The sequence below is a fragment of the Elaeis guineensis genome, chromosome 1, assembly GCF_000442705.2.
Source record: "Elaeis guineensis isolate ETL-2024a chromosome 1, EG11, whole genome shotgun sequence".
Taxonomy (NCBI): Eukaryota; Viridiplantae; Streptophyta; class Magnoliopsida; order Arecales; family Arecaceae; genus Elaeis; species Elaeis guineensis.
Window position 1 is genome coordinate 13,642,456 of NC_025993.2, and position 24,616 is coordinate 13,667,071.

A 24,616-nucleotide genomic window follows, 5' to 3' on the forward strand; every position below is an offset into this window, starting at 1 on the left:
GTCTGACTACCTACTAGTCCATCACCCAACCTACTGGCGAATGCCCAGCTGTCACGATCTTGAAGTGATCCTATAGTTATCCTACATGGCAAAGATCCAGAGTCACCACCCAACCTACTGACGTAAAACCCATCCTTGAGGATAAGTTCCTAAGATCATCTCAGAATAGTGATGTTGAGCGAAATTTGGGGAAAAAAATCCCATCAATCCAGCAGAATAATTATTTCCAAAAATACTGATCTTTGGGGAAAAAGGGTTCTTCCAGTTTCAAAGGATTTGATAATCTCATTAAAAAAAAAAAAAAAAAAGAGAGAGAAAAATGTAATTGGGAAAGTCTGATAATCCCCTGGAACTGCGTTGGCATGCAGTTTTTGATGATTTTTGCTCTTTTTGAATTGGTACTGAATTAAAGGTTTTGAAAATTTGATTTATATTTATATGTGTTTCTGTATGATTTATTTGAATATTTTGTTTTATAGCTGCAAACTATATGAAATGTATTAGGGGTGGTATTGGTATAATATGGTCAATTATTTTGAATTTCCATGACATACCAACTAGGTTTATTATAGATATCCAGGATTTTTAATCGTCAGAACATAACATATTAAACACGGTGTTGTTAAATCATTAGAGATTAGATTATTCTAAGTTTTCACGGTGTTGTTGTTAAATCTATATCAAATAAATTATGAGTAATCCAAGTTAGTGAAAATAAAAAAAAAAACATAATAGGTAGTTCCAGTTGGTGATGTCACTGAAAATGGTTGAATTTCAAAATTAAATTGTCCCAGTAAAAAATAGACAATAATCAATAAGTAAAGATGGAGATATTTTGAAAAAATTAGTTTATCTTTCATGTAATTTAAATTTTATACCAAATACTGCAATATAGGATTATCTGTTATTTATTATTTTACAACAATATTACTGTACATACCAAATACTATAGTGTAGAATTTCTTATTATTTTATCAAGTAATCATATTCCCTCTGCAAACATATTATCATAGCAATATTATTTATGTAATGCACCAAACACCTCTTAAGATGAGAATCACTATAGTAATCCAATTTGGATCACCAGATGGTAATCAAACACCTTCATTGAACTTGACATCCAACAAATTTATAAATTTCAAGCTTTTAGTTGCACAAACCCCTAAAAATGAGTCCATTTAGATTTCTTGAAGGCAACGGCCATGCATGTCATGCTGGTTTAAACATTTTCAAGAGAATGATAGGTAGGGTGGTTTTCCATTCTGACATGCTAATGTCAAAAAAAAAAAAAAAAAAAGACTCTTCAATGTATGAGCTGAAACTCACTTAGAGGTTGGTCATTAATTATGCAATAAATGTACATACCTTAATATCTTAAGGTCAAGAAACCCCACCTGCATTCACTTATAAGAGTGCACAGAGAACAACAAGGGAGGATGCTGGAGGTACCGATTTATTTCCTTAGAAATCATTGTTTTTTAGAAAAATTTTTGTGCACCACAGATAGTATAGAAAATTTGACATAAAATATACCATCTTATCTGATTAATCTACATAGTCACCACTTTACAACACGCATTCAATATCTATAGCTTTTTTTTATTTAAAATTTTGAATGACGAAAATATCTCTATTTTTTAAAAAAATTATGACATTTTATATCTATATTATAACATTCTATGTTCAAAAAGTTATAATTTTTATCCACGTGATGTCATAATATAATGCAAGATGTCATAATTTTTTTTAAAAAATAAAAATATTTTCGTCGTTCAAAATTTTTAAACGAAAAAATAAAATTGCTGGCATTAAATGCACGTTGAAAAATGATTGGATAAAATACTCTTTCTATATCATAATATCCTATACTATATTATGATATCCTAAATTATATTACGACATCTTGCATATAGAAAATCATAATTTAACATAAAATATCATAATATGCATATCATAATTTTTTAAATTATATTATGACATCCTACGTATAGAAAGTCATAATATGCAACAGAATGTCATAATTTTTTTAAAAAAATAAAAATATTTTATCATATAAAATTTTAAATAAAAAATAAAATTATAAATATTAAATATATATTAAAAATAATAATTATATAAAATAATTCACTCCACGCTAAATTTTTTGCACCGCCCGTGGTGCACATGGTGCACAAAGAGTCTCTGTTGCCTTCAAAAATGGTGCCCGCTATTATTGGGGCTCGCCCAGCACTACCGTATGTGCATCCCGGAACGGAATATAATGGTGGTGTCAGATTTACGGCAAAATAGTCGGTCCCCAACTGCTTTTGCTTAACCTTTTGCCGCTGAGGTTTTAAGTGTTGTGTCCCCTCCTGGAACAAAATTAGATAACTATGTCCTCACATATGTAGCAAGCCATCATGCAGTCTCATTATTTTCTTTACTGCTGTCAGATTTGCAGCAAAATACATAGTTGGCAGGTTTCAATCTGCTGTAGCGTAAATGTTGTTCTCTGGTGTAATGCAATGTGTCTCTCAATATTTTGTCCTCCAACAGGTAACATGCAGCAGGATTCTGCCTCATGTTCCACTCCTGTGAATACTAAAGAAAATCTCTCTGTACCTCCCAAGCTTCACTCAACCGAATTACTCATGAAGCAGAAGGAATGTTACAAGCCTTCCTACATGAAAATCTGCTTTTCCCCCTTTGTCTTCAGATTAATATACAATTACACATACCATCCAGGCTTTTTGAGGCCCTGCATGGATTGCAAATGTTTTTATTTATTCAAATTCTGAAACCCCAATGATGACGTGCAAGAAAGCTAATAAGTAACGAAATAAAGATTACGATTCATAAGTCTTATTTATCCAAATGTACTTAAACTGAAAATACAGCAGAACTCAAAGAAACAAAGAGCTTTTAACTACACATAATTTTCTCACTAGCGATAGAAAGTATAAACATGCTATCTGAATCACACAATAACAGACAGAACAATGAACATAGCCAAAGCTCCACAAAACTAATCTCGTATAAGATAACTTGGAATTACATATACAGCTTATAACATGACATACGAATAAGCCAGTGCAAGTGGAGAAATGATATGAGAGCCTGTGAGTTGACTTCTGAAAGTGTTGCTCAGTCTGGAATTTGGGAGAGATCAAACCTTTCAAACATCATCATTTGATGCTTTAAAATGTTATATGCATTGAACCATATCAGCTATCCACTTGCTTTCTCCACCTAGAAGGTCCATTGACATTGGTATTGCTCTCGTACCCGCTACTATCACCCGATTCAGTTACTGGCTTTTCTAACAAATTTGTTTTCTCATGAGGGCCGCCTCTATATGTTCGTCCAGTGCGCCGTTCCTGAGGTAACAAGAAAAGAAATTACCTTGACATGAGTAGCATTTTGTTTCTTGCTAACATGCAAAGATCACTGCAGAAGAAAAGAGAATTAACAAACCGATGGTATAAAGAAGAATCAAAGAAAGCCTTCACATGAGAAGGAACCAATAAAGCTAACTAGATGACCAAATATTGGAATACAACAACATAATTCCAATTTATGACATCAGGAATGAAAATTATCGACTGACATGAGAAATTTATGACTCCATATGATATACAGGCTAATGTTCCATGTGATGAAAAAGGCAAACTATATATTAATTCATAGGTAAGCATCTTCCAGTGCCAAAGGAACACCAAGTAGATGCGAAGTTTAGCATCCTTAAGTTTCTAAACACTAGGCATCAGGTCATAAAATTCAAAAGCCTTTCCATAAACAGTAAATGAGACAAAACTAAGAAGAAAAACATCCCGATACATACTGCTTCTAATACTCAAGAGTCAAGAGAAGGTACCAAACTAGTAGTTTAAACATAGATACTAAAGATGCTTTCTGCTTTAAAATTCAGAGACGTGTGTTCTCGCAGGTCAATAGGCCAGCCCCAAGAGAGGGCAAACAATTCAATACTGGAGCATGAGGCTGCATGGCTGCCAAGAGAGTATAAGAAATATGATATTGAATTATTGACAGACAGGTCTATGACTTCCAACTCCGAAGCACCGAGAAGAGATAAATAATTTTCTAGTGCAAAGGGCTTAGTTAGCAACGGAATTTAACCAAATGGTGTGAGTTGGACTTACATCTCGATATGGAAAATCATCAACTTCAAGCATGTGTATCACATGCCCCATCTTCGGCCTTTTCTGTGCATCAGGATCCACACATCGCAGAGCTACTAGAAGAGCTCTTTTCAATGCCCTTGAAGAAGGTTTTTCAGGCAATTTAGGATCCAAAACCCCTTCAGAATTCCGATTGCTGACCATCGTTTTAAGCCATTCAACTAGATTAATCTGAAAAACTCCTAGCAGCTTGATAAATAGACTTCCAATACAATGCCAGTAAATGCACTTTGATGTACGGTAAACAAACTTCTGGTATAAAGTAAATCCATACTAACCTCTCCTGGAGGCCTGCTGTAGTCAACTGGGTTTCGACCAGAAATGATTTCCATAATAAGAATCCCAAAGCTATACACATCGCTCCTCTCATTCAACATACCAGTACTAGCATACTCAGGAGCAACATAACTACCGCAGCAGGAACAAGCAATTACATTCCCCTCATTTCTCATGACCAGCTTAGAATTCTTATGTTAATAAATAAAAACATATGATAGCTAAAAGAACTATGCTTGAAGTAAAAACTGACCCAAATGTTCCCATCACCCTCGTCGTTACATAGCTCCTTTCTGACCCCAGGAGCTTGGCAAGCCCAAAATCTGAAACCTTGGGATTCCACTGCTTGTCAAGCAAAATGTTGCTCGATTTAATATCCCGGTGAACTACCTTCGGTTCTAACCCCTCATGTAAGTACATTAAACTGCATGCAGCATTTGGATTTCAAATCAAGAAACAGGATTAGAATAAACAATTAAGCTAGTATTGTAAGCAGCAGAAAAGGTGTACCCTTTTGCTGTTCCAAGTATAATATTCATGCGAATATCCCATGTGAGCGGGCTGCAAGGTCCAACTTCACCATGAAGCCACTGTTCTAAGTTCCAGTTATCAACATACTCATAAACAAGTATCCTACAAAGCAAAACAACACCAAGAGTAAATAAAAGACTGATCTTCTCAAATGGCCATGCAAAAATGTTGAAAACAAGGATTCGAATCCCGATGGGATAACGATGCTGCAGGACACCGGGACAGAATACCATCCCATATGTCGGGACAAGACCGTCCTGCCCTCATCTCAGCATCCTGATCTGCACATCTTGGAACATCCCTTGCCGCAAGTGTCGAGAGCCATGGGAACACCAGGACAGCCCCATCCGGAATTTAAAACCTTGGTTGAAAAAGAAGTGGAAATGATTCAATACCTATGAGCACCTTCAGCACAATAACCCAGTAGCCTCACCAAATTCTTATGTCGAACACGCCCAATTGCTTCCACTTCCACCTTGAATTCCCTCTCAGCTTGACCCCTAGCAACAGAGTCCCATAAATTAAGCAACACATAAGAAACTCTTCATTTGCATCATTCACCAACAAGATATTATCTTTCATTGATAAAATTGAATATAAAAAGCAACGATACTTCCATTATACAATAAAAATACAATCTTTTTGTTAGTGATGAAAGGAAATTGAGCAAGGTGGTACCTATTATTGAGCAAGTTCTTGACAGCGACCTGAGTTTTGTCCTCCAAAACACCATGGTAGACGATCCCATACCCACCCTCTCCGATCACATTCTCGTCGGCGAACATATTGGTCGCCACCTCGAGCTCCCGGAGAGTGTACCAATGCCCCCAGCCCAAATGAGACACCTCCGGTATTGCGATCATTGGCTGCTCCACCGACCGACTCTCGCCACTGCCGTGTGACGAGCCGGCGCCGGCGCCGGCGCCGCCGCGCTCCGGGTAGGTGATCCTATGGTCCTTGCCAATCTCGATGTGGATCCTCTGCTGCAGAATCGGGCTCTCCTCGTCGGGCGGCACGAGGAGGGCCTGCCGCTCGTTGGAAACGGAGGGGGTCTGGGACTCGGGGAGGGGCTTGTGGAGGGCGTGGGCGAGGGAAGGCCGGGTGTCGGGGGGCCGGGAGGGGTCGACGCGGATTTCTTGGATTTCCTTGGAGATGACGGGGATGGAAGAGGGGTGGCGGGAGGGCTTGGGGAGGTTGTGGGCGGGGGCGGGGGTGGCGCCCCCGCGGCGGAAGGCGAGCCAGAGGGAGATGAGGAACAGGAGAAGGACAAAGGCTGCGCCGACGCAGATGCCGACAATGACCCACATGTGGAGGCCGAAGATCACCGTCCGTTTCGAGAGCTCGTCGTTGAGGAACGGCGAGCTGTACTCCGGCGACATTCTCCTTCTTCCTGGACTTTTGAGCGCTGAGATAAAAATAAGAGCTTTTGGAGGGGAGCAGAGAGAGAGAGAGAGAGCGAGCGAGAGAAAGAGAAGGCTGAGATAAAACTGCAATCTTTTGAAGAGAGCTAAAGAGTAGGAGAGAGTGGGGGGAGAACTAGGGGAAAAAAATGCAATCTTTAGAGAGAAAGGCAGAATATAGGGGATAGTGGAGGTTGGGTGCTGGAATAAAGATGAAGTTTTTCTAAGAAGAGAGGGTTTTGGAGAGGAAGGTAGTGGTTGCAAACTGGCAATTGGTTTGAAAATTCGGGTTTTGGAAAGGAAGGAGTGAACAGGGGAGTTTCTATGGCTCTTAGAAGGAAAAGATAAAAGAAAAGCTAAGAGAGAGAGAAAGGAGTGGGAGCAACTGATGGAAAGGTATATGCTTTGGAGACCAAGTAGAGTGTTGACTGTAGATAAGTGGACTTTGTTGAGGGTAGTGGAGAGTTGTTATTTAAGGCACATTTGAGAGGATGATCAGATGGAAATAAATGGAAGACTTGCAGAGGAGAGATGGCAGGGCTCTCTTTAGAGCAGAGAGACAGATGCCATTAAGAGGACACATAGAGGGAGAGGGAGATGGGCTTGTGGTAACCAGAGGAGGAAAGCATTGCCTTTGTGGGGAAACTAGGAGAGAGAGAGGGAGAGAGAGGATGACCATGTTGCAGCTGTCATGATGGGACTCTTTCGAATTGATCAGTAACCTCCAAAATAAGTGTTTTATTGAGCAAACTGCACAATAATAGTTTCGGTATGTACGAAGCAATTGGTAAGAACGCTGCAGTGCATTAATATCAGCATTGTTTTGGATCCTTCTAAGTCAAATGGAAAGAAGTTCTTGTGCTTGGGGCTTCAGTTAATGCTCATGGGTAACTCAATGATTTTTTAACTGTAGATTATGCCGTTCCAGTCTATGAAATAATTTTTTTTACTGCAGACTTGGACTTTGGAGGTCCATGTGAGCTGTTAAATGGTATATCTAGCTTTCATGGAGTCAATAGCTCCAATCAAATGAGTCAAGATCGGCCATTATCTCCAGTCGACCCCAAGTGGTGGTCACCATCGTCGGAGGAAAGCGATCATGATCATTTCCATGAAGCTGAGACATCTCACATGACTTCATGAGTTTTTTTTTTGGTAAGAAGAGTGCATGAGGTCTTTGATACATACAAATATCAAGTCATGGGCTAGAGTTGAAAGCCTAGTAGCAATCTTTACCCAAAAAAAAAAAAAAAAAACTAGTAGCAAGTTACTAAACTTGTCAGAGGAAAAAAATATTATACATATATATACACACATTAATATTTGATTCTCTATTTTTTTATATTATTTTTGGGCAATCAGGAATACTAACTATAGTACTGTGGTACGGGCATAAAATCAATCAACTGCTAAGACCATGAATATTGTAATTTTATTTGATTAACTATAAAGGTGTATTTATGAGGAGGGGTGTTAGGTTTTAGAATGAAAATGGGTATTGTTAAAAAAAAAATCACTTCTATTTCGGTTACAAAGAGAATGAAAATACCTTAATCCTCTAAAATTCAATCATTATACTCTTATAATATTCAAATTTTATTTTCATCTAATATTGATTTCGATCACGATAACTAAATATATCATTGGATATAAGCATTTCAATTCCCACTCCAATCGGCTCCAACTTTAATTCAGATCATGAAACAAAGATGTCTTAAATTTTATATATAAATAACAAATAACCACTTGTTTAAAAAAAATTTACCAATTTTAAGTTAGTAACCATATTTTTGATTGATATTGGTCCTATTGATACATGTTCTAAATTATCGTCGCACCTATGCTTATTTTCATCCAGTTAATTAGTAATGTATCACTGTTTTTTTTACTTTTAGTTATATAAATTCTTTTGAAACCTATGTTAGTGTCTCCTTGATTATTCTAAGGTCCAAATGTCGGCACCTCGTCCAACTGTTCCTCGCAATTAACTATGGTCAGAAGTGGGTTAGTAGACTTTTAGCCTATTGTGGCGTTACTTTGTTGTCTTGTAAAGTCTAAAGAAGTTGACATCCTTTAATAGTGGGAGATAACCATATCCAGCATAGCTTGGCGACTAAATGGGTAACGTATTTAATACACAATGATGTACTCCATCGTGGTCTGCTTAGCTACTATTCTAATGGAATCCTCTCTCAGGGTCTCTTTCATGGTATATAATACAGAATTCTTCCAGTCCGGGATAGGATCATGTGAAAGAGATCATGAGATCGGCTGGGTGGAACCGTGAACCACGCTTGGAGGCAGTGTCGAGCACCGAGTTCCATGTGAAGCTCATACCACCATTCGGTTCGCTTGGCTGACCGTCCCTGGAGTCCGAGGAGCAACGGCACGGACGTCCGATAGCATGAACCAGAGGCTTGGAAAAACCCGATCGTAGCATGACAAGCGACCGAGTTTCTCGTGGAGACGGAATGGTGTGCGGTGGGTCCCGGGAGTTTGACACACGACCACCAAAGTCGAAAAATCTTAAAATGATAATAAAAAATTCATCATAATTTTTTAAAAATATTTTAATATATTTAAAATAAAAAATTAGAGATAAATTTTTATCTGTACTTTCAACTTAAAAGTAGCTATCCATTTGAGATTTGAATAAAAATAACTATCTATTTGAAACATAAATTAAAAATAACTATCTATTTTGACTGAAATGATTTTTATATTTTTATATCCTTTAAAATATTAAAGTATTATATTATTATAGTACAATATTTCTTTACAATAAGATAGTATTACATTATATTAATGTATGATTGCTTTATAATAATACAGTGCTGCTTTATTGTATGATATTAGTATAGTATTTCTTTACAATAAAGTAGTATTACATTATAATAATGCAGTGTTGCTTTATTGTATTATACTAATGCAGTATTTCTTTACGATGAAGTAGTATACCTTTATTGTAGTATTACTTTACAATAATATACTGTTGCTTTATAATAGTGTAGTATAATTTATAATAGTATAGCATTACTTTGTAATAGTATAGTATTGCTTTACAACTACAAGGGTAATTAGGTCATTTCATCTCTATTTGGATAGTTGCTTTTAAGTTATGTTTCAAATGGGAAGCTGCTTTTACTTGAAACTTAAGTGGGTAGCTATTTTTAAGTTTAAACTCAAATGGATAGTTTTTTCTAGTTTATCCTATTTCAAAATAGTGTTGGGTATTAGTCATTCGGGTAATTCTACACTTCGACAGAAGACTGAGACAACCTGAACCACATCGTGAGTCCGATCTAGAAAAAGATTATACAAGCTAATGATTTCAAGTGACAGCCGACCCATCGTAAACTAAACATTGATCTGACAAAGACCGACTTCAACTCAGTAGAAGCTGATCCGAATATTGAATAACACTATCCTAGAGATTATAACTTTATACATTCAACTATCCTCAGATTCAAACCAAAAATACAACCCAATGTCACACCGGCCTCAAACCGCCAGCCATCTCTACGGTGGAGTTAGGTCATCAAAATCTTCTAATGGCCAATGATTTTCAAAATGTGGACAACTAGTGCCTATGACTAACATTTATGATTTGCAGGTTAGTAGGCGGATTCTGAATTTTAATAGCCTATCCGATTAAGGCCTAACAGCCTATAACATTAGGTCCTAACGGCCTACCGAATTTAGGTGTAATAGCCTACAACTCCATCTCTATATAAAAAGATGACCGGAGATCCTAAGTTAAGCAAGCAATCATACCCATAGAAAATAGTACCTATACTTTTTTCTCATTTTCTTTCTTCTTCCTTCTCTGTTTTCAAGTTTCGACTAACTTAAGTATCGAAGGATTCTCACTGAAGCATCCCGTGCATGTGCGAACTCTTATAGCAGATTTCTCTAGGAGAAAGCACTTATCTAGTCAGACTCAAAGTTGACATCAGTGGACAACCCACACGCCCCGGCCCCCCCCATATATTATTAAGTTTGCTTTCTCTTTCTCTCCATGTATGTACATGTATATGTGTATGTGTTAGGATTTGATGCCTCAAGATTCAGCTCATATTGAGTCCACAGCGAGGTTCGCAGTGAAAAATAAAGTCCAACGAGATCAAGATCACTCCAAATGGAGCTCGGATGGAGGAGATACGAGCTTTTGAAGTCGGCACGAGACCCGAGGCGGCGGAGGGCCGCCGGCGGAGCGGCGGCAGCGCGCGGCCCAGGTGGGGCCAACGAGCAGGATGCGCGACCCAGGTGCATGGCCCAGGCGGGCGGGTGGCCCAGGCGGGCCGCGGCCCATGTGGGCATGCGGCCCAGGCGGGCACGCGGCCCAGCCCATGCTCGGGCCCGCATGCGGGCGCGGTGTAGGCCCGCGCGCGTGGGCCGGCCCAGGCCCAAGTGCCTTGCCTGGGCCTGTACCTCGGTCCATCATGGATCGGACGGTCCACGGCTGGGCCTGTGGACCGCATGGGCGTTTTCCATGCGTTTCTCATGGTTCACGATACTATTCCATAGACCGGAGCACGATTGGAGGGCCCAGGGACGTTCCCGTCTTGATCTGATGGTTTGGGGCCTTGATCCGGATTATTTTAGCTGTGTTTGGGTTCGATTAAGATTGAGAATCCTAATCTAATACAAGTTTTAGCCTTTAAAAAGGCCTATGACGCATAGAGGAAAGGTGGTGATTCGGTTTTTGCTGAGGACGCCGCGCGGAACCCATGAAGGAGAGAGAGAAGACCGTATGCTGTGAGAGGAGCAGGAGGCTCCTGGACAGCGGACGTCAGTCACTTCAGGGGTTCAGGGGGTCTTCCAAGAGAGAGAGAGCTTTTATGAGGAAAACTTCAGGTGAGAGAGAAATTGGGTGTACGAGGGTTGAGGGTGAGATCTCCTCTTGTAAAATTTTTTTTTTATATTGAAGCTTGCATGCCCCGTGGAGGCGAGCCCTTTTGTAGCTGATCCACGTATTTTGATTGTTTTTATTTTGTTTCTTCTTTCTTCCTGCTGCATCGCGTGGTACTGAAAAGGTCTTGGGAGGTGGTGTCCTGGTCAGACATCCACCCAACAAGTGGTATCAGAGCAAGGCGGTATAAGGACGCAGATTGCAGCGGTGGTGAGCAAGACTGAAGATGGAGAAGACAGGAATAATCAAGATGAAGATCAACAAGTTCGATGGTAAGAGCAATTTCTCCTTATGGCAGGCAAGGATGAAGGACGTGCTCATCCAACAGGAATTGATCGATGCTCTCTTGTACGATGAGAAGCCGACCACCATGGAGGTGCAGGATTAAAAATGACTACAGGTGCAGGCGGTGAGCACCATCCGCATGTACCTAACGGATGAGGTGGTGATCCATGTGCTGAGCGAGACTTCTCCGACGGTGTTGTGGTCGAAGCTCGAGGAGTTGTACATAGCAAAGTCTCTCACCAACACTCTTTTCCTCTGGAGGCAGTTTTACCAACTGCGGATGGCTAAGGGACAGAGCGTGTAGGAGCATCTGAGCCACTTCCAGAAGATCCTCACCGACCTCCTCAGTGTTGGTGAGAATGTTGAGGAGAAGACCAGGGCGCTGGTTTTGCTGGCGTCACTTCTCCCTTTGTACGAGTCGTTGGTGACTGCTCTTCTAGTGGAGAAGAGCCCTATCAAGATGGACGAGGTCACCGCGGTGATACTCCAGAACGAGGTTCTCAAGAGGGAGAACCCAGCTTCGAGCTCAGATGGCGGTAGCTCAGCTTTGGTGGCTTCTGGAAGAGCAAGAGGCGGTAGACAGAGTGACAGGAGATCGTAACAAGGGCGGTCCAAGTCCAGGAGGGACTTGAGCAAAATCAGGTGTTACCAGTGTGAGGAGTTGGGGCATCTAGCCAGAGATTACCCTCAACTCAAAATCAAACGGTGGCTGCTGTAGCGACGGCCGGCAACGATTCAGATGGAGATGTCCTGGAGATATCTGACGAGGTATCTACTTCTTTCCAGTAGTGGATATTAGATTCTGTATGCCCCTATCATGTATGTTGCAGAGAGGAACAGTTTGACTCTCTGGAGAACAGTGAGGGCACTGTATATCTGTCGAATGGATCGAGCTGTGCGATCAGAGGTATTGGGACGGTCAGTTGGAGGACACATGACGGTGCAGTGAGGAGATTGGGGGAGGTCCGATACATACCCGATTTCAGATAGAATCTTATCTCACTTAGCAGACTGGATTCGAGAGGCTACAGGATGGTAGCTGGTGGAGGAATCCTGAGGGTGCTATGCGGTGATAGGATTGTGCTGGAGAGGAAGAAGGGGAGCAGAGGACATTATTACCTAACGGGGAGTCCAGTGCGAGGTGGAGCTTTGGGAGCCAGGTGGAGCCCAGAGCGAGGTGGAGCTCCAGGTGGAGGTGGATCGGGCATGAGACAGGAGACTCGGGAGAACGAGAGGCGACGTCGCAAGGTGAGATTCCTATTGCCGCATGATGATGCCCTAAGCAAGTCTCAGGTCAGGAGGAGCACAGCATACGACGGAGATGAGATCGAGCAGTCTGGCTCGACTCCCATGTTTGCCCATCCATGATCAGCAGGCAATTGCCCCAGGACATGGGGGCGAGGAGATCCAGAAGCTCTTGAAGTTTGGAAGAGGCCGAATATCGAGTCGACGTGGAGATTGTTAGAATTTGACACCTCAAGATTCAGCCACATTGAGCCCACAGTGAGGTTCGCGGTGAAAAATGAAGTCTAACGAGACCAAGATCGCCCCAAACGGAGCTCGGATGGAGGAGATACGAGCTTTTGAAGTCGGCACGAGATCCGAGGTGACGGAGGACCACCGATGGTCGGTGGTGGCGCGCGGCCCAGGCGAGGCCAACGTGCGGGACACGCGACCCAGACGTGCGGCCCAGGCTGGCGCGCTGCCCAGTCGGGCGCTCGGCCCAGCCCGTGCTCGAGCCCGCGCGTGGGTACGGCCCAGGCGCCTTGCCTAGGCCTGTACCCTGGTCCACCATGGATCGAGCAGTCCACGACTGGGCATGTGGACCGCGTAGGTATTTTTCACGTATTTCTCGTAGTCCACAGCACTATTTCGTAGATTGGAGCGCGATCGGAGGGTCCAGGGACGTCCCGATCTTGATTCGACGGTCTGGAGCCTTGATTTAGGTTATTTTAGCTGTGTTTGGGTTCGATTAGGATTGAAAATCCTAATCTAATACAAGTTTTAGCCTTTAAAAAGGCCTGTGACGCACAGAGGAATGGTGATGATTCAGTTTTTGCTGAGGATGCCGCGCGGAACCCGTGAAGGAGAAAGAGAAGACCGTATGCTGTGAGAGAAGGAGCAGGAGGCTCCTAGACAGCGGACGCCAGTCACTTCAGAGGTTCAGGGGGTCTTCCAAGAGAGAGAGCTTTTGTGAGGAAAACTTCAGGTGAGAGAGAAATTGGATGTACGAGGGTTGAGGGTGAGATCTCTTCTTGTAAAATTTCTTTTTCATAGTGAAGTTTGCATGTCCCGTGGAGGCGAGCCCTTTTGTGGCTGATTCACGTATTTTGATTGTTTTTGTTTTGTTTCTTCTTTCTTCCTGCTGCATCGCGTGGTACTGAAAAGGTCTTGGGAGATGGTGTCTTAGCCAGACATCCACCCAACAGTATGGTCCTCCATGGCTTGGTTAATCTAGAAAAAAAAATAAAATAGTATTTCTTTTTTCTTGCCCTAAAAAAAATATATTTCTTCTTTTTTCCTGCAAAAAAAATAATTTTTGAATACAAAACTTTTGAGACCTTAGAAATCCCTACAATAACAGGTGGTGGATTTCTATTGATCATAGAATTTAGGACCATATTCTTTTTGGTAATGAACATAGGAAACTTTACTCATAGGGGACCAAGTGAGACACAGAGGCGACAAGGTAGAGCATGTGCTGAACATACAAAACCAGCACTAGCTCTGAAAACAAAAGTGAGATTCAAAAACCCAAGAAAACAATACTGTGATCTAAAACTTGATGATGCCATGCTGATGAAGTATAGTGCAGCAGAAAAATGTAGCCATGAACTAGGAAAAATAGCATGTTGCAGGAAATGTACTAACAAGAAGCAACAGCCAACAAAAGCCAACTCTAGAACGATGCAGATGTCTTGCAAATGAGACAATGCTACCAGAGCAAAGCAATAAAGAACTTGAGCATTAATACTAGTGTTGATTACCAGGAACTGGAACTGTGAGATGCCATTTGATATGATAGGTAGAAGAACATAAAAAGGAAGTGTGCCCAGAGCATCAACAAGCGAATGAGCCCAGCAAAGTCATAGCACAACAGAGACAAGTTGTGTAATAATGTAGAGTTGATACAGATGCAGATATTCTTTGGAAACTAGCAAAATGAATGCGAGAATAACAGCATCCCTAGATAAGATTTGCAAATATAAGAGCAAGCAACCTGCATAGATGAGCGTATGATCCTGTACCCCAGAAGAGCATTGAACCATACACATAGGACATAACATCCCCACACCATAATATGGCAAATGAGTGATGTGAAACTCAATAGCCCAATTGCATCAACAGACATAACACATAATTGAATAATCGAGAAATTCTTTGTGCACCGCGGGCGGTGCAGAATCACACACACCACCCATGGTGGTTGGCTCACATGCAGAGCCAGAAGAAAAAAATTTTTTTTTTCACACGCCGTTCCTCAGCTCTGTGCGTGAGCCAATCACTGCAGGCGGTGCACGTGTTCTGCACCGCCCATGGTGCACAAAGAATTTCTCATGAATAACAATAACATACTACCAGGGCCCATTAAGAATTAGAAAAACCAGCAACTATAATACCCAGAGAAATTCTTTGTGCACCGCCCGCAGTATAAAAAATCTGACGTGGAACGTATCGCTTCGTCCTATTGAACTGCAAAGCCATCGCTTTCCAACGTGCATTTAATATTCGCAGTTTTATTTTTTTCGTTTGAAATTTTGAATTACAAAAATACCTTTCTTAAAAATTATGACACCTCTTCTTAAAAAATATGACACTCCTTCACAAAAATTAAGATACTTCTTTCCTTGCAAAAAAATTATGATATTCATTCACATAATTATGACACCCCTTCATAAAAATTATGACATCCCTTCACAAAAATTATGACATCCTGTGAAAAAATTATGGCATCCAGTGCAAAAAATCATAATTTTAACGCAGGATGTCATAATAGCAGCACAGGATGTCATAATTTTTTGGAAAGAAAAGGGATGTCATAATTTTTGTGAAGAGATATCATAATTTTTAAGAAGGGATGTTATAATTTGTAAGAAGAGAATTTTCATTTAAAATTTCAAATGAAAAAATAGAACTACAGATGTTAAATGCGCGTTAGAAAATGGTGGCTACGTGATCCAATAGAGCGAAGTGGTGCGCTCCACATCAGATTATCTACACCACGGGCGGTGCACAAAGAATTTATTAGAAATGTACATTGCCTATATCAGGAATATACAGAATATTAGGAATGTACATTGTCTAGAATATTTTTTACAATGGCATGCTACAGAATATTAGGAATGTCCATTATTTAGAATATTGTCTAGAATATTTTATAATTACTATGGCATGTTTTTGAATTGGGAGGATCACGTGATTGATACCGTGATCTCTCCAATTTCCTGCCTGTTTCTCTCTTCTTCATCTCTATATATGGATGTACATATCATAGTGAAATATATTGAAGAGATCTTTTCCATTTTTTTTATGTTTCTCCTCCTTTTATTGCATCTCTCGGGTTTTTCTTTCACAGAATTTCTATAATATGATGGACCAAATACTATTGGAATTGAGAACCTGCACAGAAATATGGTCAGAAAACTATTGTGAGTGTTGATCACCGCAAGCCTGCAATTGGAAATCTGCACACTGAAAAATCTGATGGCAACGGCATAGAAGCTTGAAAAACAACCTCGAATGAATCTGCAACTGAATAGCATTTTGGTGATGAAAAAGATGAACATGTGACAAATGATGCACGGTAGACATGTCAGACAGAACACAACATCTGTGAGAGCAGGCAGAGCACAACATTAACAGCAAAAACAAGGCTAATTAGATATATAATCGGCAACAGAATAGATGTTGGCAAGTTTGAAGTAAGTAACACAAGCAATGCTGGGATAATTAATCTGAACACTGAAAAGCAACCATATATCCATCTGCCCGAAAACGGTTAAGGAACCATAAATCTATGACAGATAATGTAGACCATTTAAAATCACCAAGAAAGGTTTTAGAAACTCAATAGTCTGCCAGCTGATTGGCTTAGCGATGAGTGTGGGACACTTTGAAGTATGATGTGGTTAATCTTTAGTGCCACAAATCTTGAATTAAAGGAAGATGCAAAATATTTATGAAGATGATCGTCATGAAGCCATGAAATTACCATGGCAGAATCCCCCTCAACCCATATTTGAGTTGTTTTAAAATCTTGTATTGCAGCATAAACGCCTAACCAAGCAGCTGTTAATCAGCAATGGAAACCGATGTTGACAATAATAGCCTCCCTCCTATTTGTAAGAAATTGGTACCATGATCTCTCATCATATAGGCTGTTGCTGCTTGATCAACTAACACTGAAGCATCAAAATTTATCTTAAGTACATCCAAGAAAAGAGGCAGCCAAGAGACCATTGTATCAGAATTTAGGACGATATTTAATACACAAGAGATAGTTGTTCTGAAGAGAAGGAAAAGGAAAACAACATGAGGAAGACTCCTCAAGCAAAGCAAATTGAGGCCATTACTCCAACCCACAAACCTTGTACTCATTTCAGACTTAACCCGAATTCTCCAATAATTTATTTTACTAAAAAACAACCTTCACCCCCAATTTTGTTTTTTTTTTTTCAAATTCACCAATAATTTTTGATGGATTTTTTTAAATATTATTTTTTTAATAAAATATTTTAAAAATAAGGTCGTTTGGAAACTATTTTCGAAAGCATGGCTGTGTAGGCCAGCGTATCCAAATCGTGGGCCCAAAACGCGAATTTATTGTCACGGCAGCCAAAATTCACAATTTCACAGTGACCTGGCTAGGATCCCGACCGTAAAAACGTGGGATAGGCATAGGCCCACGATTTTCGGGGTGAGATTGTGGGTCTATCCCACAATTTCTCCTCCCTTATTTTTTTTTTTTTTCCTCCCGCACGTTGCGTGACCGGCCTCCATTTTTTCACTCCACTCTACCGAGAAGTGCAAACGGAGGGGTAAGAATGGTCGCCGGTACTCATGTAGAGCCGTGGGGCTCGGATTCGCCGAGGCTAGAGGAGGGGACAGCGACAAGAGGGGATGGTGGTGGGTGCGGTGGGGGTGGCCATGCCAGATAGGAGAGGCGTGGGAGGCACTCGAGGCTAGGAAAGGGAGGGAGGTTGGTGGTGCCGAAGTTAGGAGAGAAAAAGAGAGAGAGTTTAGTGGTCGTACGGAGCCGGATGCAGTGTGGATGGTGGGTACATTACGGACGACGATGGAGTGGGAGAAATGAAAGGAAAGGAGGAAAAAAAATATTTGAGAAAAAAAAATATTATTATTTTATTAATAATAATTTAAATAATAATAAAATATTATTATTTTATTAATAATAAAATATTATTATTTTTGATTAATAATAAAATATTATTATTTGATTAATAAAAAAATATTATTTTAATAAAATATTATTATTTTTTGAATACTAATAAAATATTATTATTTGATTAACAATAATAATAATATTTTGCCTCGCTGCCATGGTTGCCTCCCTCTTCCCTATAAGAGGTAAGGCTGCAAACGGATCGGGTTGATCCGTGATTCGATCCGGTTAGACTCGATCCGAATCCATTTAAATGACCCATGAGCTGGATCAGGTTCAAAAATTGGACCCATTCATCTTTTCGGATCGGATTTGGATTTTTTGAATTTGGACCCGACCCGACCCGTGAAGACTTTTGGGTTAATTTGGATCTCAAGATATATGTCCCGACCCGATCCGAACTGGATCTAAATATAAAACTCGAACTCAATTAGAATGACTCATCCAAATAAGAATTTGGGCTTGGGCCAAAAGAGTGACTCACCCAAATTCTTTCTTAAATCTCTTACTAAAATCTTTAATACTGTCACACTATCACAGGATCATTAATGCATTGCACAAGAAATGCCATTCTTATAGCTAATCTCAGAACTTTTCTAAAAGTCTTTCCACAAACACAAAGTAAACTGGGGATATACCAACAATTGTTCATAATTAAAATATCCAGTTACTTGTTTACCGTTGTACATTACTATTGCCTTAGAGATGGTATACAATATCTACTATCAATGGTGAAGTCAGAAGACGTAGAAAGAGAGGAGAGGAGAGAATATCTATATGAAAAGATAGATATGGCCATGCTATTTTGCTGTCGATGTGACCTCTAATTCTACTTTATGTAGATTTTTAAACCCAGGATCCGATCCGACCCGAACCGGATCTGCATTTCATGGATTGGGACTGGATTATATATGGACCCGATCAGACCCGAATGATCCAATGGTCAATAAATTCGGCTATGGATCCGACCCGACCCAATCCGATTTTTTATTGGGATGGGTATGGATCCAATATCAAGATTCGATCAAGAAACTGGGTCAGGTCGAGATCACTCAAGATCCGATCCGACCCGACCCATTTGCAAGCCTAATAAGAGGCCCAGGCCATGACTGTCCTTCCCTTTGCCTCTCCCGACCCCGATGAACCCATGCCATTCTATCCTCTGCCCGCACCCTTTCCGTTCTCCATCCACGCTCGTGCCAACTATTAGTGCTCCCTTGCTCATGGTGCCCCCGCCACCATGGTGCACCCGCCCCTTGCTCGCCCATGGTGCCGCTACCATTCTCCCGACCGAGGGAGATAAAAAAGTCTCGTGGATCCTCTATTTACATATTATCTTTTTTATATAATATTTTATTTTTTAAAAAATAATATTTTATTATTATTATTTTCATTTCTTCTCCCTCCTCTACTTTTATTGTTAAAATATTATTATTTAATTTTTTAAAATACTATTTTATTATTATTTAAAAAAAATATTTTAAAAAAATATTTTAAAAATAATATTTTTTTATTATTTTAAAATAATATTTTTTAAAAATAAAATATTTTATTATTAATTTTTTGAAATAAATTTTTTAAAATAATGTGTTATTATACAAATACTATTTTTAAATTAATAATAAAAATATTATTTTTTTAAAATATTATTTTGAAAAAAATAATTTTTTTATTGTTATTTTAAAATTAATATTTTTTACTTTTTTGTGTGGCTTCAAATTATTATTAATAATAAAAAAATAATATTTTTTTCTTTTTTTTCTCTTTCTAAAATACTTTTTTTTTCTTTTTCTTCTCTTCCCTTCTCTTTCTTTCTTCCCGCCACCCCAAAACCCCCCACACCCCCCAACCCTTGATGATCCTCGTGAGGCTCAGGTCGTAGCTGTTCATGCCGCACCTGGCTCCATGCAACCATCAAATCTCTTCTTCTCTCATATCCTGGCTCCAATGTCACCAACCCCCTCCCTTCTCCGGCCCAAGGTGCCTCCCACATCTCGTCCGACCGCCCTAGCACCCTTCGCGATCCCACCTCACTGCCGTCCCCTCTCTTTTTATTCTCTGATCTCAGTAAATTCGAGCCCCAACGGCTTTATGTGAGTATCGATGACCGTTCGTGCCCCTTCATTTGCACTCCTCGGTAGGGTAAAGTGGGAAAAAAAAAATGAAGGCTGATCGCCCAATACGTGGGAGAAGAGGAAAAAAAAAAGGGAGGAGAAATCGTGGGATAGACCCACGATTTCACCCGAAAGACCTTCTATCCTGTGTTTTTATGGTTGGGATCCTGGCCAGGTTATCGTGAAATCTTAGGATGATCCCAGAGCTCTTTTTCAGAATAATACAAAAAAAAAACTTAAATACCAAAATATATCAAAACGAAACTTATTTACCAAACTAATGCAAAAGAGAAAAATACCATTTTGAATGGCGTTTTTTTCCCTTCCACGTCACCCCCCATTTCCACGGTGGCATCGTCCCAAAAAAAAAAAAAAAAAAAAAGAAACGCTATTTGGAATGGCATCTTTAAAAACGCCATTTTGAATAGCGTTTTCAAATTTTTCCACAAAAAAAAAGAAAAAAATAGTGAAATAATGGAAAAATTGGTTTTTTAAAATTTAAAATTAATAAATAAATTATAATTATAATTTTGATTGAAAATTAAAATATAAAGATTTGAATTTGTAATTCATTAAAAAAATTAATTTAGATTTTTTATTTAAAATATTTTTTAAAAGATGTCAAAAAAAAATCTTAAGAAATAAAAAAAAATTATCATAGAAAATAAAAAAAAAGAGAAAGAAATTTGAAAGAAATAAAAATTTGAAATTTAATTGAAAAACATCATTCGAAATACTTGTCCTAAATTTTTTTTAAAAAAAAAATAAATAATAAAAAAAGAATTATAATTTAAAATTTAAAAGAAATAAAATTTTAGAGATTAATAGAAATAAAAATATTATTTCAAATTATTTTGTCAAATTAAAATTAATTTATTTTAAAAATATTCAAAAAAATTTGAAAAATAGGCTAAAATTTTTTTATAAAAACATAAAGAATTGAAAAAAAATAGAAATTATAATTGTAATTGAAGAACAAAGTTTATAATTTTTAATTTTAAGAAATAAAAATTATAATTTTAATTGAAATTAAAAATTACTTTTTAAATAACTAAATTAATTGAAATATAAAATTTTCAGAAATATTTTAAATAAAAGAAAAAAATACGTAATAGAATATCAAAAAGATAAAAATAGAAGAAAACTAAAATTAAAATTTAAAATTATAAAAATTATAAATTAGATTAGAAAAAATATATCATAAAAGAATAAAAATAAATTAAATTAAATACAATTTCATTTTTAGGGTATTTTATAAATGTGACTTAAAAAAATTAAATTTGAATTAAATTTTGATAAAAAAAGAAATACATTAATAAGTTAAAAAATGATGAAAAGTTAAAAAGTTAAAAAGTTAAAATTTTTAAAAAGTCATAAAAATAAGAATTATAAATTTAAATTTTTTAAAAAATAAAATTTTAAAGATTAAGTGAAATAGAAATATTTTTTAAAATTAATTTCTCAAATTAAAATTAATTTAATTAAAAAAAATTCTAAATAAATATAAAAATTGCCTAAAAAATTTTATAAAAAGATAAAGAATTGAAAAAAAATAGAAATTCTAATTGTAATTGAAGAACAAAGTTTATAATTTATTTATTCTTTTTATTTTTTTTAATTTTTTTTAAATTTTTTCATAATTTGTTTAATTATTTTTTTTTTAATTTATTAAATTTTTTAATGAGGATAGTAATTTGAATGATAATTTTTAATTTAAATTAAAGTTAATTTTTTATTTTAAATTATAATTTCTATTTTATTACCATTTTTTTTCTTTTATTTACTATTTTTATGATATATTTTTTTAATTTAATTTATAATTTTTATAATTTAAAAATATAATTTTAATTTTCTTTCATTTTTATGATATATTACGTATTCTTTTCCTTTACTTAAATTTGTAAAGGAAGAAAGAGAAGATCGAGAAGGGAGAAGGGAGAAGGAGAAGGGAGAAGGGAGAAGGAAGAAGGAGGAGAAAAAGGGGTTTGGGGAGGGGAGAGAATGGCGTTTTCTCTTTTTTTTATTTTTTATTTTTTTTAATTTCTTTACTTATCTATTTGTAATCTTTTAATAAATAAATTTAATTAAATAATAAAAATGATAATTTAAATGATAATTTTTAATTTAAATTAAAATTAAATTTCTTTAAAATTTATAATTATAATTCTTATTTTATTATTATTTTATTATTTTTTTATGATATTTTTTTAAAATTTATTTTAAAAATTTTATCATTTAAAATTATAATTTCAGTTTTCTTCCATTTTTATCTTTTTAACATTCTATTACGTATTCCTTTCCTTTACTTAAAAAAATATTTATTTTTTCTAAAGTTCAATTCAAAGAGCAACATTTGATATATTATTATTTACGTTATAATTTTTATAGTCCTTTCAGCATAATGTTTTCTCTCCTAATGTTCTGAGACACGTTCGAGTATGTGTATCCATATGCACCAATCATAATATCCAATCATTTAAAATTAAATAATATAAAATAAAATCAACATTTAATATTATTCAATAGAATAAAAATGTTAAACGTACAAAAAAAAATAGTACAACAAAAATGTAAAAATACTAAATACAAATACAACAAAGACTAAGTCCCACAAGGACGTCGCAGCGCTCGTGGTCGTTTGGACCTTCTCAGGAAGGTCCTCGCCGGCTGCTCCTGCTGTGATGGCTCCTCTCCTATATCAGTGGAGGAGATCTGCTGATCATGCTGCTTAGGAATAACTGATGCTATCGGATCATCTACGGACTGAGAGACCCGTTCAACTCTCTCATCTGGATACACGGATGGACCTGAAAAAAAAGTATCATACTCTTGTGGCCAACTGGTACCCGATGATGGCATCTGAGGGATGTAGGAAGAAGAAGATGCTGCCATCTGTGGATGAAAAGGCGGTGGCATCTGTGCAGCATCAAATGATGACATATGCGGAATATGCGGTGATGGCATATGTGAAGCATATGGTGACGGCGTATAACTCATATCTGGCGCCCGAACTGCTCCATACCAAGGCGCACAGGTATGTGGATCAACACCAATCGCCACCAATGTTCCGGAACCTGTTCTCTCCATCTCCCGCAGTATCTGAATCCGCTCGTCCTCATCAGTCGTAAATAAAGCACGACGAGCGTCCAACACGAGATCCGACATAGAATCAGTCTATAAAATAAAAATAGAACAGTTAGTATAAAACAATCAGTATAGTGTACAATATAAAACAAAAATATAACACAAATAACATGAAGTAATTTTCGTAATCTTATCAAAAGACGTACAGTAGAACTCTCGCCCTCGTATCCAGAAACTGCATACTGAGACTGTCCAATGACTCGCACCGTAATACTAAAAAACCAAGCCATGTAGTCATCAGTATATGAACGGTCTCTCAAAATAGGATCACCATGAACAATGTGATCTCGACGTGCATCCCAAATATCGATGTACTGTGCATGTCTGATATGCCAGTCGATACGAGCTCTCCCTCGTCGATCAATACGATGAAGTCCCTGGCTGGTATCAAACTGCTCTGGGATGCCCTGAGTCTGACCAAACTGCCGCAGGATACGATCGGGAAGATGCCACTCTACCACATCAAAATAAATAAGTGGCACCATAGCAGTCCATATGTCGTGTCCAACTGTACACATCTGTGGCAGTATAGTCAATATCCCATCTGTATATGGCTCCCACAAAAACTGATATAATATAGTTAAAATAAAAAAATTAATAAAAAATTATAATAGATTATGAATACTGTAAATTGATATTTGTAAAAAATTTAAAATTTATCCGTCTAGATGTATCAACTAATGTATCCAACTGGTACCTATAAACCCGTGCCACTCTTGTCGATACGTGATGAACGTTGAATGCAACGTTCCATCTGTTTCACAATGTATAAATATTAAATAAATTTAAAATAATAAAATTTAAATAAAAAAAAAATATTTCGATACCTGTATCCTAATGGTCCGTCTAGTCTGAATGGAACATCAGGATCTTGCTGCTCTGATGGCATCTCGAGTAACTGTCGTCGTAATGGACTGATAGTCGGCATACGCTCCCATACCCAAATTTGCAAAATTTAAAAATTAAATAAATGATATATCGAATGTAAAATATAATTAAATATTAAAAATTAAAAATTTTAATTTACGTACCTGTAATAATACAAGATAACCGCCAATCTCGCTCTGATCAGCATAGGAACCCCGACACATAGCTCGGTATAGACAAGCTAGTACTGCACTGCCCCAACTGAGTCGACGAGCGAAGTCTAAATCCTCTAATAATGGCAAAAACATCAACTTCATCTTATTCGATGAAGTATCAGGTAACAGGACACCACCTAACAATCGCAGCACCTGACCCCTAACATACTGCTGCACCATCTCCTCTGGTGCATCATCCGCAATATGAAAATGACGATAACGATCATCCAAACACTCAATCCTGAGTCGTGAATGATCGAAAAAATATGCGTCGGGCTCAAACCCTAACAATCA

At 37.8% G+C, this 24,616-nt stretch overlaps 1 protein-coding gene across 2 annotated transcripts; it reads right to left on the minus strand.

The window, feature by feature from the left end:
* Nucleotides 1–2,899: 2,899 nt before the first annotated feature.
* LOC105038040 (probable serine/threonine-protein kinase At1g01540) lies at nucleotides 2,900–6,574 on the minus strand. 2 transcript variants are annotated; one of them, XM_010913725.4, is made up of 7 exons: nucleotides 5,664–6,574; nucleotides 5,381–5,485; nucleotides 4,965–5,087; nucleotides 4,708–4,878; nucleotides 4,457–4,586; nucleotides 4,140–4,349; nucleotides 2,900–3,356 (listed from the first exon to the last, which is right to left on the minus strand). In XM_010913725.4, exons 1-7 carry the CDS (start codon nucleotides 6,362–6,364, stop codon nucleotides 3,204–3,206), a joined length of 1,593 nt encoding a protein of 530 aa, XP_010912027.2. In that variant the 5' UTR covers nucleotides 6,365–6,574; the 3' UTR covers nucleotides 2,900–3,203. The 2 variants fall into 2 exon arrangements, 1 of the variants encoding a protein (XP_010912027.2); XR_830644.4 differs by having other exon boundaries at nucleotides 3,175–3,356; nucleotides 4,140–4,314.
* Nucleotides 6,575–24,616: the final 18,042 nt, after the last annotated feature.